This window comes from Alligator mississippiensis, chromosome 2, assembly GCF_030867095.1.
Source record: "Alligator mississippiensis isolate rAllMis1 chromosome 2, rAllMis1, whole genome shotgun sequence".
NCBI classification, from domain to species: Eukaryota; Metazoa; Chordata; order Crocodylia; family Alligatoridae; genus Alligator; species Alligator mississippiensis.
In genome coordinates this window covers 212,572,833-212,587,681 of record NC_081825.1, presented here as the reverse complement: position 1 = coordinate 212,587,681, position 14,849 = coordinate 212,572,833, and the positions used below count along the sequence as shown (strand labels likewise).

General features: G+C 40.3%; 1 protein-coding gene across 2 annotated transcripts in view; it reads left to right on the top strand.

Moving 5' to 3' along the window:
- NELL1 (neural EGFL like 1) overlaps window positions 1-14,849 on the top strand; it is a 525,706-nt gene that overhangs the window by 408,408 nt on the left and 102,449 nt on the right. For both annotated transcript variants that reach the window (XM_019477067.2, XM_019477066.2), the window contains exon 15: window positions 10,198-10,293. In XM_019477067.2, coding sequence (XP_019332612.2) covers window positions 10,198-10,293 — 96 coding nt within the window. The remainder of the gene's footprint in view (window positions 1-10,197; window positions 10,294-14,849) is intronic.

The window sequence follows — 14,849 nt, the reverse complement described above, 5'->3', positions numbered from 1 at the left end:
GCCCCGCACAGGCTGATTTGCCCCGGGCCCTACACCCTGCTCAGGTCATCTCTGGGTCTTTGATTTTTCCTTTAAGAAAAAAGGAAAGCCAGCTCATATGTGTACAGTACTCAGCCTTCTCCATCCCTCTTTTGTTACCTACTCTGCCTCTCCACTGTCAAATCTCTCCTGAAATTGCAGATCTGTGACACCTCTTACCATACATCTAGCTTTCACAGGAGGGTGGAATGGGCATGTCAGGTTGGCAGTTTGTTTGTTTTCAGATTACACTGTGCAGTGCAGGCCAGAGTCCCTTGCATTTGCATTGATACAAGTTCAAAGGGAAAGATCCTACCACCATTTCTAGAGTGGAAACTAGAATAGAACCATGACTAAGTGTTATAGCCATGAGTATACTTCATTGTCCATGACACATTTAACTTTAAGGAATCAATGAGTAAAATGCGTTGGGTATAAAGGCCAAAATCCAAGGTTCTTTCCTCTCCAAAGCAGGGTCCCAACATTAGGCGGCCTCTGGCTTGCTTTTCTTTAGGCCCTATAACCTTTTCCTTCTTTGTTGGGCAAGCTTCAAGATCTGGGTGGGGTGGAAGGTTTTTATTGCTATGTCTGCCTCATGCCTTAGAGGTTATAGCACTTTGTTGAAATACAGATGTTAATTCAAAATCCCTGCAAACAAAGTAGGGCTATAATCCAGATCTACTATGTCCTAGGCAAACGCTTTAAACAGTAAGCTATTTAGGATAGAGAAGGAAGTCCATGCTGCGCCCCCTCCCCCCCCCCCCCCCCGGATGTCCGCTAGGTTGAAAAAGAAGTCTGATAAGATGTGTTTGCCTTTTGCAATGGGAGGAAAATGGAATTCCAAGCAGCGAGATGCACTACTTAAAAGTCTGCATTGGAATGAATAAAGATCCTCATGTGTGACTAGTGCCTCTTGAGTCAGGGGGGTCCCTTAGCGGCCGATCCCACTCACCAAAAAGTGGCCGTGCTGCTTCCGGAAGACCTGCAGCCACTGCCAGAAGCAGCATGGACACTTTTGCTGATGGCCCCACTCCCTGGCCGGTGTTTACAGAGGGAGCACTTGTGCTCCCACCTGCCCCACTGCCCTCCAGCTAAACAGGGAGCGTGGCCTGACAGGGGGTGCGCCTGTGCTCTCAGGGGCTGCATGTGCCCCCCTGCCCCCCCGCCACATGTCGGCACTGAAGATCCTTGTGCTTTCTGAATAGCCGAGCATTTCCTTTGGAGATGTCTATGTGCTTCCCGTTGAAATGAATGGGAAAGGCGTGTTCCCCTGCAGGGCAAAGTCAAGTCAGCCTCTGGAGGCTCACAAGAGATACTTTTGCCTATTAAAAATGTGGAAAACTATATACCCACATAAGTGACACAGAATGCCATCCTGATTCTGGTCATCTACACCAGAACTTTGCTAGCAGCTAGGCATAGTGGCCATGTACAGATATTGTACTTTTACTCGTATAAGTGATCAGAAACTGAGCTATACCAATAACAGAACAGAAGTCCAGTGCGCAATTTCAATATATATACCCATAAAAGAACAGAAATTCAGCACATATAGGTTAGTTTAAGAATGGTGGAACCCAATCTAAGACATGTCATCCTATCCCCCCTATCTCCCCCCAAAAAGCAGCTTACAGAAAACCACATAACTTAGATTGATTCTGCCTCACGCTTTTTGAATGTCTTTACCTAGCCTATATGTTTAGTGAGTGAAACTTTTGTATGTGTATAGATTCTATATTTCTTCATATCCTACCATGTTTTTATGTTTGAATTTAAAGGGAAAATAACCCTCTGCCTTCTCATGCTCTCAGCTTATGTTTGTTCCCATAAGGCACAATGGAGTCTTCAGTTTGATCATAACCTTAGAAGCCTCAATACCTGCAGTAGGTTTGTACCTTCTCAATAAATTGATGTTAAAAGACAGCCTAGTCCCTTATCTCTTCTTCCTGGGAAAGTTCACTGATAAGGTGAGAGAAAGCCAACTCCAACAAAGCCTTCCGTCATATGACAGTGCATGCCACCGGTTGAACTTTAGACATAGCTTTGGCAGAGAGATAGGGCTATTGCCATTTGTGAACAACTCCTCAGGAGTACAGGTGGAAACAACTGACAGTAGGATAGAGGAGATGCCAAATTTCTTTCTGCTAAACATTTTTCAGAATGTAGGTTGCAGGAAACATGTGAGATCCTTTGAGACCCAAAGCTCTGCAGTTCCATAACCTTCCCTCAGGCAGTAGGGTTCACAAAGTATTTCATTTCAGAGTATGCCAGCTCTGCTGCTGCTTGTTGGCGAGTAAGAGTGATCATTTTGGAACTCCCTATTCAAACATGGCTTCAGATTAAAGTACAAATTGCCTTTTATATACAAAAGTTATTATGCTCCTGTTTTGGTTCATATGAACATACCTGAATGGCAGTACATTTTGTTTTTGTGGTCTTTATTTGATTGGTGCCTAACAGCATATAGGAAGGGTTGACATTTTTCTACCCAACTCAGCTTATAAATGATGGGTGCTGCAAACGTCTGTATCACTGGAGCCTAGATAACATTTCCTACAGATCTTATAACAACATTGACAGTTCTGGCAAAATTGCCCTTTGCGTTATTCAGTGATTCTCTACAGAGCTACCTTCTAGGAGAGGTAGGACCTCCTCACATTCAGTCCATGCACATATTGAGGAAAATATTTACTTTAAACAGAGAAATATTTTGAAAATATAAGACTTTATTTAGGAGTCCTGAGTCAAGCTGAACTTTCACTGTAGTCCATTCAGTACCGTTATTTTATTTGACTTAAATACTACTGAATAGGAGGATTCTTACAACAATGAAATTGGGTTTCCTTGTAGAAATTCAACCTAGTAAGTTCTTCATTTAATTCTCCCATTAAAACATTTTACTGCAAATGCCATAACCATTCACCATTTTAACAAGTTTTCCTCTGGAAAATATTTTCAGGGACAGTATGTATTCATAGACAGGGATTAGCTATATAAGACCCTATAGAGATTTATCATACTAACGTTACATTTCTTGGATTAGTAGGAGACCTGCGACATGGGCTCATGACAGGTTTTCCATTACAGAATTATGATGCTGAAGGGTATGAAACACAGTGGAAGCCACAGAAACAACAATCTGTAAGACTTAATAAGAAGTTTAAGTACAAAGGGAGGCAGCTTCATAAGACTACTTGAGCTTCAGTTGATTTACTATGCAATCATTGAACTGCCTTCCATTTGTTCCCTGTGTCTGTCATAAATGCAAGGTTAAATGTAAGGATTCAGTTTGTATTCTTGATTCTACTGGAATTGTTAAGGAAACAACTAACAGATCTCTTCTAAATTCTTTCTTGTCTCCAGCTCAGTTTCCAGCCCCACTTCTAGAAAAATCACAATTTTGCCCCTGACATAAATGAAGCAGGAACAGGCCCTAAATTAATCTTCCTATAAATATACATCATAAAAAAAAGGAGGAAGGGAGGGGAGGGGAAAACCCAATTTACATTAAAACGTTAATATTGCTAAGCCAAACACTTGGAATTAAACTTGCCTGAGCAGCATGGATTCATTATATCTTTAATTACAATATCGTATACTATTTTTTACTTCAGGACTCCTGACCTGTTCAGTGAATAAGTAGTTATTCAGTATTACCTTTTGTACTATTCATTCAGAGTATGACTCAGGCCTTAGTGAAAACATGCAATCAAAGTTCAGCAATGAATACAAACCTATTAATTTCCTCCTTGACATTTTCTTGGTTCTCTTAACAATATTGTCTAACTGCTTCACAAATATCAATGAAATTATTCTAACGGCACACACAACACTAATCTGACGTGGTATTCTAATTCCAATTTTCCAGTTTGGGGAACTGAACCTTAGAGAGATTAAGACTATAACAATTGAAAGTATCCACTAATTTGGGTGCCCAGATTAAGGCAGCCACAATCGTGTGTGTGTATGTGTGTCCTTCTTTGTTTGTAGTTGAACTTGATTGTCAAAAACACAATTGTCATTGATTTTCACAGGCAGCTGTGATGGCTTATCCCTTAGAAAAAATCATAGAATATTAGGGTTGGAAATTACCTCAGTTCTAAGTACAGTCATAAAGCCCAAGGCTGAATTATTTCAGTCTTCATAGGTTAGTCTGAGCTGCATAGATTGAACCTATAAGCAAGTGAATAGGCATTCACTTTTGCTAGATGCCTGTAGTGGCCCAGGCCAGATGCTAGGGCATGCCTCCTTATTGGCTGGAATAGACAGATTGGGCCAAGGCTAGCCCACCCACCCTGTGAGGGCGGGGAGAGGGGGGCAGGGGAAGGGTTTGCAGGGGGGTGCAAAGCATCCTGGGATTCTGAGGGACTGTGAGTTAACTTGAATCTAGAGGGGATCTAGGACAGAAGTTCAATAAACCGATTTAACTTAAATCAGTTAAGTTGGATACTACATCCATCCAGGTTTATCTTAAACTGTTTTCAGCCATTTTGAAAGCAGTTTATGTGCACTAAACTTCTGTTGTGTTACAGATTTGAACTGGTTTCTAATCATTTATACTGGTTTATATGTAATTTCTGTCTCTAGCCCAGGAGGTCATTTAGTCCACCCCCCTGCTCAAAACAGGACCATTTGCAGCTATATCATCCCAGCCAAAGCTTTGTCTAGCCAGGTCTTACAAACCTCCAAGGATGGAGATTGCACAACCTCCCTGTTCCTACAAACCTCCTTGCATGGTGGCTGTGGCCTCAAGTTTATGTCTGCATAGTCCAAGCCTCTTCCCTTTTTCCCCTCAGACTTTGGCTCTCCAGCCTTTCTCCCTCCCTGCTTATTCATATCATCCATCTATCTCCATTTTATCCATGGTCTGCAGTTCCCCAGCATTTATATCAGACAGCTTACTCCTTCCTCTTAATTGCAGTGTGGGTACGGGGAAGAGCATCAAGAACAGAAGTGTGCTGGTCTCTCCCCTCTCAGTTGCCTGCACCTGATGCCAGTCTCTTCCCAACCCTTGGTGCTAGGGGGGAAAAATATAGAGAAAGTTCTGCTCAGCTCCCAGGATGGAGTATGCCCAGTTCAGATAGAATCTAAGGAAGTTTTACATTTCCAAATGCCAACAAGTGTGTATTCAGTGCGTCAAAAGAGTTTTCAGTCTCATAACCTTCCTGTGTTCAGACAAATTTTCATGAGGATAGCAAAACTTTATATATAAAATATATATCTCTGATAACATCATCATCTCTCTTTCCCAATTTCAAATTCCTGCTCCAAAGTGTGCATTTTTTTTATTATTTTCACAGGCCTGTCACATAAAATGGTCAAAGTCTGGCAAAGGTATAAGTAACTTCTTACAGGAAGGCATGTAGAACAATCTTAGCTCTAGTGATGCTACTGTCTCATTCATAATAGTTCAGATACCCCACTCCACTCCTGTCCTTCCCACGCACACCCAGCAGTTAAGGAACATCTTTGTTTTCCTAGCTATTGCTTGCTGGGATTTTTTACTTTGGCAGGACATTCAATTTCCTGTAAACCCAGATTGTAAGGATTAGGTCTGTAGGACTGCTAGCTGTAGAAGATGAATAGCATATAGTTTCAATCCTTTTTTTGGCACTTTGTTTTACTGATCCAAAAACAAAGGATAACCAACAGAAATAAGCCATTCAGAGCAGCTGGTCCAAATATCTAGAGACCTTTCCCATTTCTCAGCCAGTTTGAGGGGAAAGGCATACTCTCTTCCTGTATAGTCCCTTCCATAGCTACTGTCCTCTCTCACAAACACCATAGGCAAAAGTCTGGGTTAGCCCTCCGTGTGCTTTAGCTTGCTTTTTAAGTCGTGTCACCAGATCTTGAAATAACATATAGATCCCTCAGAACATCAGTGTATTGACATTGTCACATTTTGATGCTGCTGCTCCAGAACAATTACATGGCTTCATGATATGAGGGATTACACGATGTTAGTGCAAGGTAATCACATTTTGATGTAAGCATCTCTGTGATGTGAGGCAGAGTCTTGTTTCATGTTAGGCATGGTCTTTGCCAATAGCAGATACTTAAAATGAGTGTCTGTCTTATGTCACGATTGCCTGACTTAAAAATAAAAATGCTGTGGCATGTTCAGGTTTCCATTCAGGTTATTAATAAACTTCCTTCTAAAAACTCATTATGTTAGTGCACTGACAGAATTAATCATAGCAGCACAGAGGAAGCGCGTGACAGACTTTTGCTTAGGTTTAAATTGTATTTTACTGTACTATATGTATGTGTATCTCCTTGGCTCTAATAAATACTGGAGGACATGCATGAGTTATGAGCAATAAATCTGTTTGCATTTTCTTCCCCTCATTATTCCTCTCCTACTATTTGAGCAACCCCAGTGTTATTTTTGATACAGTGCTATATTTGCTGTTGATGATAAAGTCTGTTTACTATTTATGATGAAAATTATTGACACAATAGAAACTATTTTTTCCCTTTTCTGCATCCACTTTTCCTTTTAGAACTGTTTTCCTGAAAATACCTATTATCTTCATGACACATGGGATTTTAATGTTTCTTTATTAAAATTGTTGATTAGCTATCACTCTAAGGCCAATAAAGATTTAGATATTTTATCTCTTACCTTGCTAAGTGCTAAGGCTTTATTTTTTCTGAGAATGCTGGCCTGGTCTACATGAGATGCTTTACTGCACAGTAGACTAATCTACTGTGTAGTAAAGCATCACTGTCTACACATGCAGGAGCTTACTGTGCAGTAAATTAGTCTACTGCTCAGTAAAGCTAAATAACATGAATTGCATGTGTAGATTCACCCACTGAGGTCAAAAGTGAATTCAGTATTTTGACAAAATAGAATCTCATGAAGTAGGCTGTCAGCTATGAAAATTTATGTTTTTCTGGGGTGATTAGTCTGCCCTGCCTTCTGCCAGTTTTCTAGAAAGAGCATCTGTGATCACATCCTGTTTTTTCCTAGATTTATTTAATATTCCTTGAGCTGTATGTCATAATATTCCTTGCAGTTGCCTGTGAAACTATGTTGTAGAAAAAAAGTGAAAAACCACAATTAAAATGTTTGTCTTTAAACATTTATGTTTTGTCCTTATGAGTAAAAAAAAAAAATGATTGGTATCTGGAGTAGAGTAGATAAACTTAAAAAAATAAACAAAATAAACCCCCCTAATATGTTGAATGTGTGCAGCAATGAATATTGGATATTATAGTGCTTTCTTCCCACTTTCATGGGATTTCTTATGTTCTTCCATTACCATCTTCTATAAATCATTTTAGAATTCCATTACTTCCACATTTTTTCAGAAGTTAGATAAAATACTACAATGTATATTATTAGAATCTCTGATCAGTATATTGATTCAGTCAGAAGACAGATGATTTGCTTCAATCACCTTCAAGCAGTTAAAATTACAGAATTTTCCTAACGTTTGGTGTTTTATTCACTTTGTTATTCTTGTTAGTACATTGCAAAATAAATCTAAAACATCTCTTCTGTTATATGACACTTCAAGTCTTTTCATACCATTTATGACATCTCTTTGCCAACACTCCATCTGTGATTTTAGCTTGCAGAAGCACTTTGCAGTTCTTTTATTAACTCAGATGCAGAGAGCTGCTGTTTAAATATTAAGTGTAGCTTCACTCACTTGTGTGGTTAAGCCCAGTAGGTACCTCAAACTGCAATAAAGACATGGAATTTTTCTTTTTGGATGTGCTATATGTTGGGCAAATTGTGGCTCCTAAGAAGATCCTTGCTAATGCTGTTTAGTGAGATCAAATCAGGCTCATTTTGACCTCCGCCCTTAAAAAAATATGTAAATAGCTTTAAACTTCAAGATCAAATTCTCTTCTCACTTATCTCAGTGTGACTGGAGCTACTCCCAGTTCTGTCTTGAAGGAGCTGAGCTAGATCTATTACTAGAAAAATTCTATGGTACTTTTTAAAATCATAATTACTCATGCCACTGAAGAAGGACACTCCATGCCTGAAAGCTTATCCAACAGCTCTCCCAACTATATAGGTGGTCCCATAAAAGTTATCAAAAAAGTCCTTGCCTCTTGGACTTTTCCTGGACCATCATGGCTATAAGGCTAGTAACAGACATTATGCATAAACCAGTTTAACTGATCAGAAACTGGTTTAAGCCTGTAACAGAACAGATGTTCAGTGCACATAAATCAGTTTGAAAATGGCTGAAACTGGTTTGAGATAAACCTGGTTGAATGAATGCTGCGTTCCCCCAGAGGCTGGTTGGGCACGGTGACTGCCCACAAGTGGCAGCAGTAGTGGTGGTGGCAAGGGCATGGTGGCAGCGAGCAGGGAGTTTCCGCAGGCAGTTGAGGTGGTGTCGGCAGCATGGGGGTGTGGCTAGTGCCAACCAGCAGTTGGCAACCACCTGCAGAAGCCGCTGGCAGCATTGGTGGCAGCCAGTGGTGATCGGGGACCACCTGCAGATGCTGCTGGCAGTGTGTGTGTGGGGTGGGGGTGTGGAGTGTTGAGCGGTGACCGCAGGCATCTCCGACAGCATCAGTGGTGCTTTTTGCAGGGAGTACATGACTAAGCTCAGGGGGTATACTTGTACCTGCATGCTCCCCCTACATGTTGCCAATGCCTGGTTGAATTTAGTATCAGACTTAACTGATTTGAGTCAAACCAGTTTATGCAATGTCCATCCCAGACCCTTTGGTGGTTAAACTAAACCAGGCACCCCCAGCATCCTGGCATGCTCTCTGGGCTGGGCAGGGCTCTGCTCCACAGCAGGGCTGGCCCCTCTCCTCTGCTCCTTGGCTGCAGCTCTGGCAGAGACTTGTAGGCACAGCAGGGTCTGCCTGGTTTCCCTGTGCCCTGCCCCCCCCCCCCCCTTGCTTAAGCAGAGATCCCTTCTTTCTGTCTCCCACAGCACAGTATGCTATCCACAGTATGCTATCTTATGCTGTGTAAGGCAGACAGGACAATTTCTGCTTAGGTCTTTTTGGAGGCAATCAACAACTCAGATGGTAATGTCCCTACATCCCTTCCTTCAGAAAAGACAGACAAGGTTCTTTGGGTAAATCTGATATATTTTATTAAACCAAATTTGGAAAAAAATTTCATAGCAAGCTTTTGAGTTTAAAAACCCTTCATCAGGCTGAGGAAGCATTTGCAGTTGGTGTATGTACTCTTCCTGGATAGAATAAATAGTAAAGAAACCAAAGGCTGGTATGCATTTTTGTTTGGAAAAATCTATTTAAGAAGAGCTTGCAATGAACGAGGCTTTGTTTTCTGATGGGGTGTTAAATGCTGATAACAGAGCTGATAAATGCTCTGTTATCAAGTGGAGGGGGGAAGGGGACCCTCCCTAATCAGAGCGTACTGCCAGGACCTGGCCACACACCCCTCACCTCAGCTGTGTGCAAGGGAAAGGAGGGCTCTAGCAACCCCCGGCTTCTAGCCTGAGCCACTGCAGGCATATGCCTGCATTTCTGGGATGTCTATTTGGTTACAAAAACGGTTTAGCCTAGCCAGGTTAGACTAACCTGCAAAGATTGAATCAATTCAGGCTCAGGCTTTTTAAATGGCTGTCCCTAGCCTAAGACACTAATCCTTTTTTTTAAGTATGAGCCTCATGCAGTGGAGAGATTGCACCTGATCTACTTCCTCTTTTGTTTTCCATGTGTCCTAGGCCATTTGACTTTCCTTCTTGTGACTATAATATCCTTATGACAAAGATTTACATACAGCAATAATATTAAGGCAAAGTTATATTTTAAAAATCTTTTAATGACATTTGTCAGCTGGCAGTCAGCAAAATATGACCAGTCAGTTCCATAGGAGCTTATCAATACATGCTCTGTAGGTCACCAAAGTACTTGTGTTCCAGAACTTCCACTGAGTTCAACAAAAAAATGATCAACCACATTAAAATTGTTTGGATTCTTTTTTCATCAAATGAATATTAACTTTTTTTTTTTTTTCTGGGGTTGTTTGCCTTGGGAGCAATCAGATTTACTCCTGTATCATTTTCCTGAATTCCAGCCACTTTTGTTTGCAGGCAGGTTAGATTTTAGTGTTTCAAATTCCCTTAGCAAATAAAACAGTATTTGATTGCCTGTCTTTGGTATCTCACAAATGTATAAGAAATAGAAAAATTGAATTGTACTTTATCATTACTTTTTCTTTTTCAGCATTCTGTGAAGAGGGATGCAGATATGGTGGGACATGTGTGGCACCTAACAAGTGTTCCTGCCCCTCTGGATTCACAGGAAGTCATTGCGAGAAAGGTAAAGTAAGAAGTACGATACCTTGAAGAGACAATTGCTGCTTCCCATTGTTTTACATTCTGGATGTTTTTCTCCTCAGTGAATTGTGTATATTTTGATTATTTGATAACTGATTTTTCCTACTGGAAAGATATTTTCAATTTCCCATGGATAATTAAAAAAAAAAAAAAATCAGAGCACTGCCTGCCACTGTTTCTAGTGGACATCTTTAGTGCTAATTAGAGATAAAGCCAACTGAATTAAATTGCCCTCACCTGTCATTTCTGGTGTCACTTGAAGGTGACCTTCTGATTTTCCACAATCTGTTCCACAGATAAGATCTAAATTTAGAATGTGTGTTTCTTGGTTAAATTGTCATTACTTCCACTCTCTGTTTAACCTTTTGTGCTCTTAGGCTTTGCTACAAACTTCATTGAAGTCACCATCACTATCAGATTTTAAAATATATGAGGGCATCTCAAATGAAGCTGGTTCAGTTAATTTTAACATTTTCCCTAATGTTTTTTTTAAAAGCTATTTGGCACCTGTTGTATTTGCTGGAGTTCTGTGAGGCCATCTCTCTGAAAATATCTTTCAAGGAGACAGAGATTTGGAAGCATATGATCAACATTTGGTGTCTGTGAAAACACCAAGTGACCCTAAAAGTCAGGGAAGGACTACAATGTCCCTAATCTTTATATCAGGTCATTGCTGAGTGCCAACACATGCCATTGTTTTACATCCCAGTCAAATGGTAGGTAGCAATTTCAGTATTGCAGGTACTGGTGCTTCTATTGCCTCCTACTGGCTTGAGTCATGTAGGCCACCCAAAATAGAGCACCCACACCAACCGAAGCTGACTGAGTTTACACCCTGCTAAAGGATTTTGTGGTTCTACACTATACTTATCAATGTTTTTGTGCAATATCCATAATTTGTTCCCAAATGTATAGGTTGCAAACTAAAGTACCTATACATGGGACAAAATTGACGGTATTTACCTCTTTTTGTTAAAGACATATTTTTAATTATAAAAGAGAAGAAAAAAAGCAGTAATCCAGAGGTTTGCAATGTAGGCTACATTGATTTAGCTAAGTGAAATGCTTTGTACTCTGAACGAGATGAGATGAACCAGATTTTGTGACCCTTCTGTCTCCTTTTGGCCAGTTCATGTGGCACATATAGAGTAGAAATTCGTTTTATCCAAAAAGCTATGGATTCGTCCACTATAAAGAGGTTCCCAAATGGATTTATAGCTGGTATGGCCAGGTGCTACATTGTTCTCCTACACCGCATGACAGAGGAGGTTAGTAGAAAAGAAGCTGTAATGTAGTCTGTTGAGCTGTGCGCTATGCTTAGCCGGCAGACAATCTTTTTGGGACTGCTGTCAGCAGGGCATATTTGAGCAATCCCCAAGCAGCTTTGATTTGTATGTCAGCTCAGGTCAGGCAGAGAATCAAGAAAACTGTATCTGTCTCCTTGATATGATGGTTCCTGAGTCATTTGTCACAGCTGAGAACTGGTTCATTTGTCCTATTAATAATGAAAGGAAAGAGAAGCCATAGGGATATGTAAAATGCTTTGTCCAGACTACTAAATCAAGGCCATGTATTTTATTTTGCTGTGCATTTATTATAGCTGTTTGTTGCTTCAAACTAAGTCACTGCTAGTTGTACACTCAGTAACAAACTCTTCTTACTTGGTCTTCTCAGTTGAAGGAAACCTAATAGTTGATGCAGGATACATGCAGTTCTTTTGGGATATAATTGGCTAGGTTTTGTTAAAAAAAAAACAAACCAACCCAGGATGTACACTTGATGGAAATATTTATTGTATAAGCAACCTTTGATAATTAGCATGCTGGTTCTGTCTAATAAATGGTTGTATTGCTCTAACACCAAATAGTTTAAGCTGCATTGCTAAGGAATTATTTATCTGCTTTTGGGAGTTAGCTGTCATAATGGGTAAATTATATTTTTGAAGCATATATTCAAGCCACTTTCTATTGGACCATTAGGAATTACTTTAGTTATTAGTTCCTAATGTTGCATCTACAGTTCTGTAAGCAAAGATGATCACAGCTTCTGCTTATAGTCATTAAGTCACTACCCTGGGGGTCTTTAAGAAGCGGCTCGATGCCTACCTGGCTGGGGTCATTTGAGCCCAGTTTTCCTCCTGCCCAGGCAGGGGGTCGGACTTGAAGATCTACAAGGTCCCTTCTGACCTTACTTCTATGATTCTATGATTATTCGTACTTTTTAATTTGAGATTTTCATTGATTTAGGAATCAATTATAAGTTAGTATTTATTGATGCAGTTCTGCACCTGTGCTAATGGACAATACAGGAAATGCCACAGAGTTCATAGGAAAGCAGTGGTTCTGGGTTGGCTTTTAGGTTACTCTAAGTCCTTTCCTGTCACTAGAAAGTCTTAGGATTTTTTCCTTTGTAGATGGCTCCAATGGGATGTCAGTGACTTTAGCACTGGATCCTCAGATTTTACAAAGGTGTGGTTTCTTGGCACAGCTAGAAAGGGCTGTACCCACCACTCTTGAAACCTGTACTTTTCAGCTCTTTTGTGTTTACCTATATAAAATAAGGAAAAGCAGAGAAAATATGGCAATGACAAGATCCCCATTGCATAATTTGAGCATGGTTATTTTCAAGTAAGGTAAATGTCATGTGGAAGTTAGCTTTTTGTGGGCACCGTCTATCTGACTGTGAGGTAGGAAAGAGAAGTTCTTTGCTTTGGATGTGTATAGGATGTGTCATTGGGATTCTGAGTAAAGTTGACTAAATAATGGCAGGTTTATAAATCTTAGATATAAGCTTAAATTGGAGAATGAACTGGAGCTCTATATGTGGGAAATGATAGCATGCATCTGTGTTGTATAGGGCCTGATTTTTAGAAACAGCCTCCCCCATTGCAACAAATGCGTTGTGGATACACTTAATATCACTTACATATCACTAGCTGACACCAAGAACACTAGGTATAAGGAATAATAATTTCACTCCAAAATGCGTGACTAGAAACATTACAAATACACAATGGAAAGCTGTGTTGAGGGCCTTTTGTTAAATAGGCTCTCAATACTCAGTCCTTAAACCTAGAGAAAGTAATGTATTTACTTACAAGAGAGTTAAAGGGAATAGCGTTAGTTTAATATGCGTCTTTTTTTTACCCTCCCTGCAGTTTGTTGCTTCATGACTTGGAGGAAAATTAAGGGATTCAAATAACATAGTTCTTTTCAGTTGTCAGTTTTGCTAAAAATAGACATCTCTTTAGACTTTAACATATGGTAGTATTGTCTCCATGACTTCCTATGTCATATTGTCCAAAGAGAATAAAATGATGGGATGTTACTTTAAATCAAAGCTTAAGTGTTCATAGTGAAATCTTGCTCTATGGAAGCTCATTGCAAACTGATGCATATCTGAAGTAAAATGAAGTGTTTCAGTAATGTATTCTATTCTCCTGCATTTGAAGATGTCCTTCAAACCGACAACACAGCAGTCCCTTATACATTATTCGTGAGCTAAGAAAACTTCACATTGGTTACAATTATTGTGACCCAAATTGGCTTCAACATTGAGAAAAATGTAAAATGAACTAGCAATTACAATTCCCCCTGAGTAGCAGGTGTCTGTTTTTGAATGTGAATAGTCTGTAATATATCCATATTGGCTTCCCACTGATGCTCAAATGCTAGGATTTATGTTGATAATTTACTTAGGTTTAAAAGTGAAATTAATATGGGCATTTAAGGCAAATGCATAATTCAGCTTGCTGGTAAAAAGAAAAAAAACCCCATTGTTTGGAGCTTTTGTGTGAATTAAAGAAACATTAAAATCCAGTTGTGGGACTGCTTCCTACCTTGCAGCTAAAATGAACGTGCAGATTAATATGGAAGAATATTGCCAGGTATTTTTTCCCTAGTGCTTGTGGTTGGGTTTTTTTTTGGTGTAGGACAGCTGATTGATTATAATGCTTCCTTAAAAGCCATAATACTAACTAATGAAATCTGTTTTTCCTTTTTTATGTTTAGCAGCTACTTCATCTTTCTGTATTTTGGGTAGAGAGTAGGGCTGTGAGAAATTTCGGCAGCCGTTTCATTTCAGAGGTGTTTTGGGCCGTTTTGGAACCCAAAATACCTAATCTGAATCAAAACGGAATGCTCAGAAACATCTCCGAAAGGAAACGAGGCATCCAAAACGTTTGGCAATGTTTCAGAAAATGTTGGAGTTTCAGAGCTGGGCTTGCAGGGAAACAGCTGTATGCTGCTGCCCTGCCACGTGACTTGGCTCTACAGGGAGCAGAGATCTGGGGCAGTGCAGGGCGGGCAGCAATGTCGAGGAGACCCCTGGCTCAGATCTCTGCTCCCTGCAGAGCCAGGTCGCACGGCAGGGCAGTGCTGGTCCATGCCATGTGACCTGGCTTCACAGGGAGTAGAGATCTGCGCCAGGGTCTTCTTGATGCCGCTGCTCACCCCACATCGCCTGCTCTGCACTGCCCCGGTGATGTGGGGCTGTGGCGAGGAGACTCCCAGCATGGATCTCTGCTACCTGTGGAGCCAG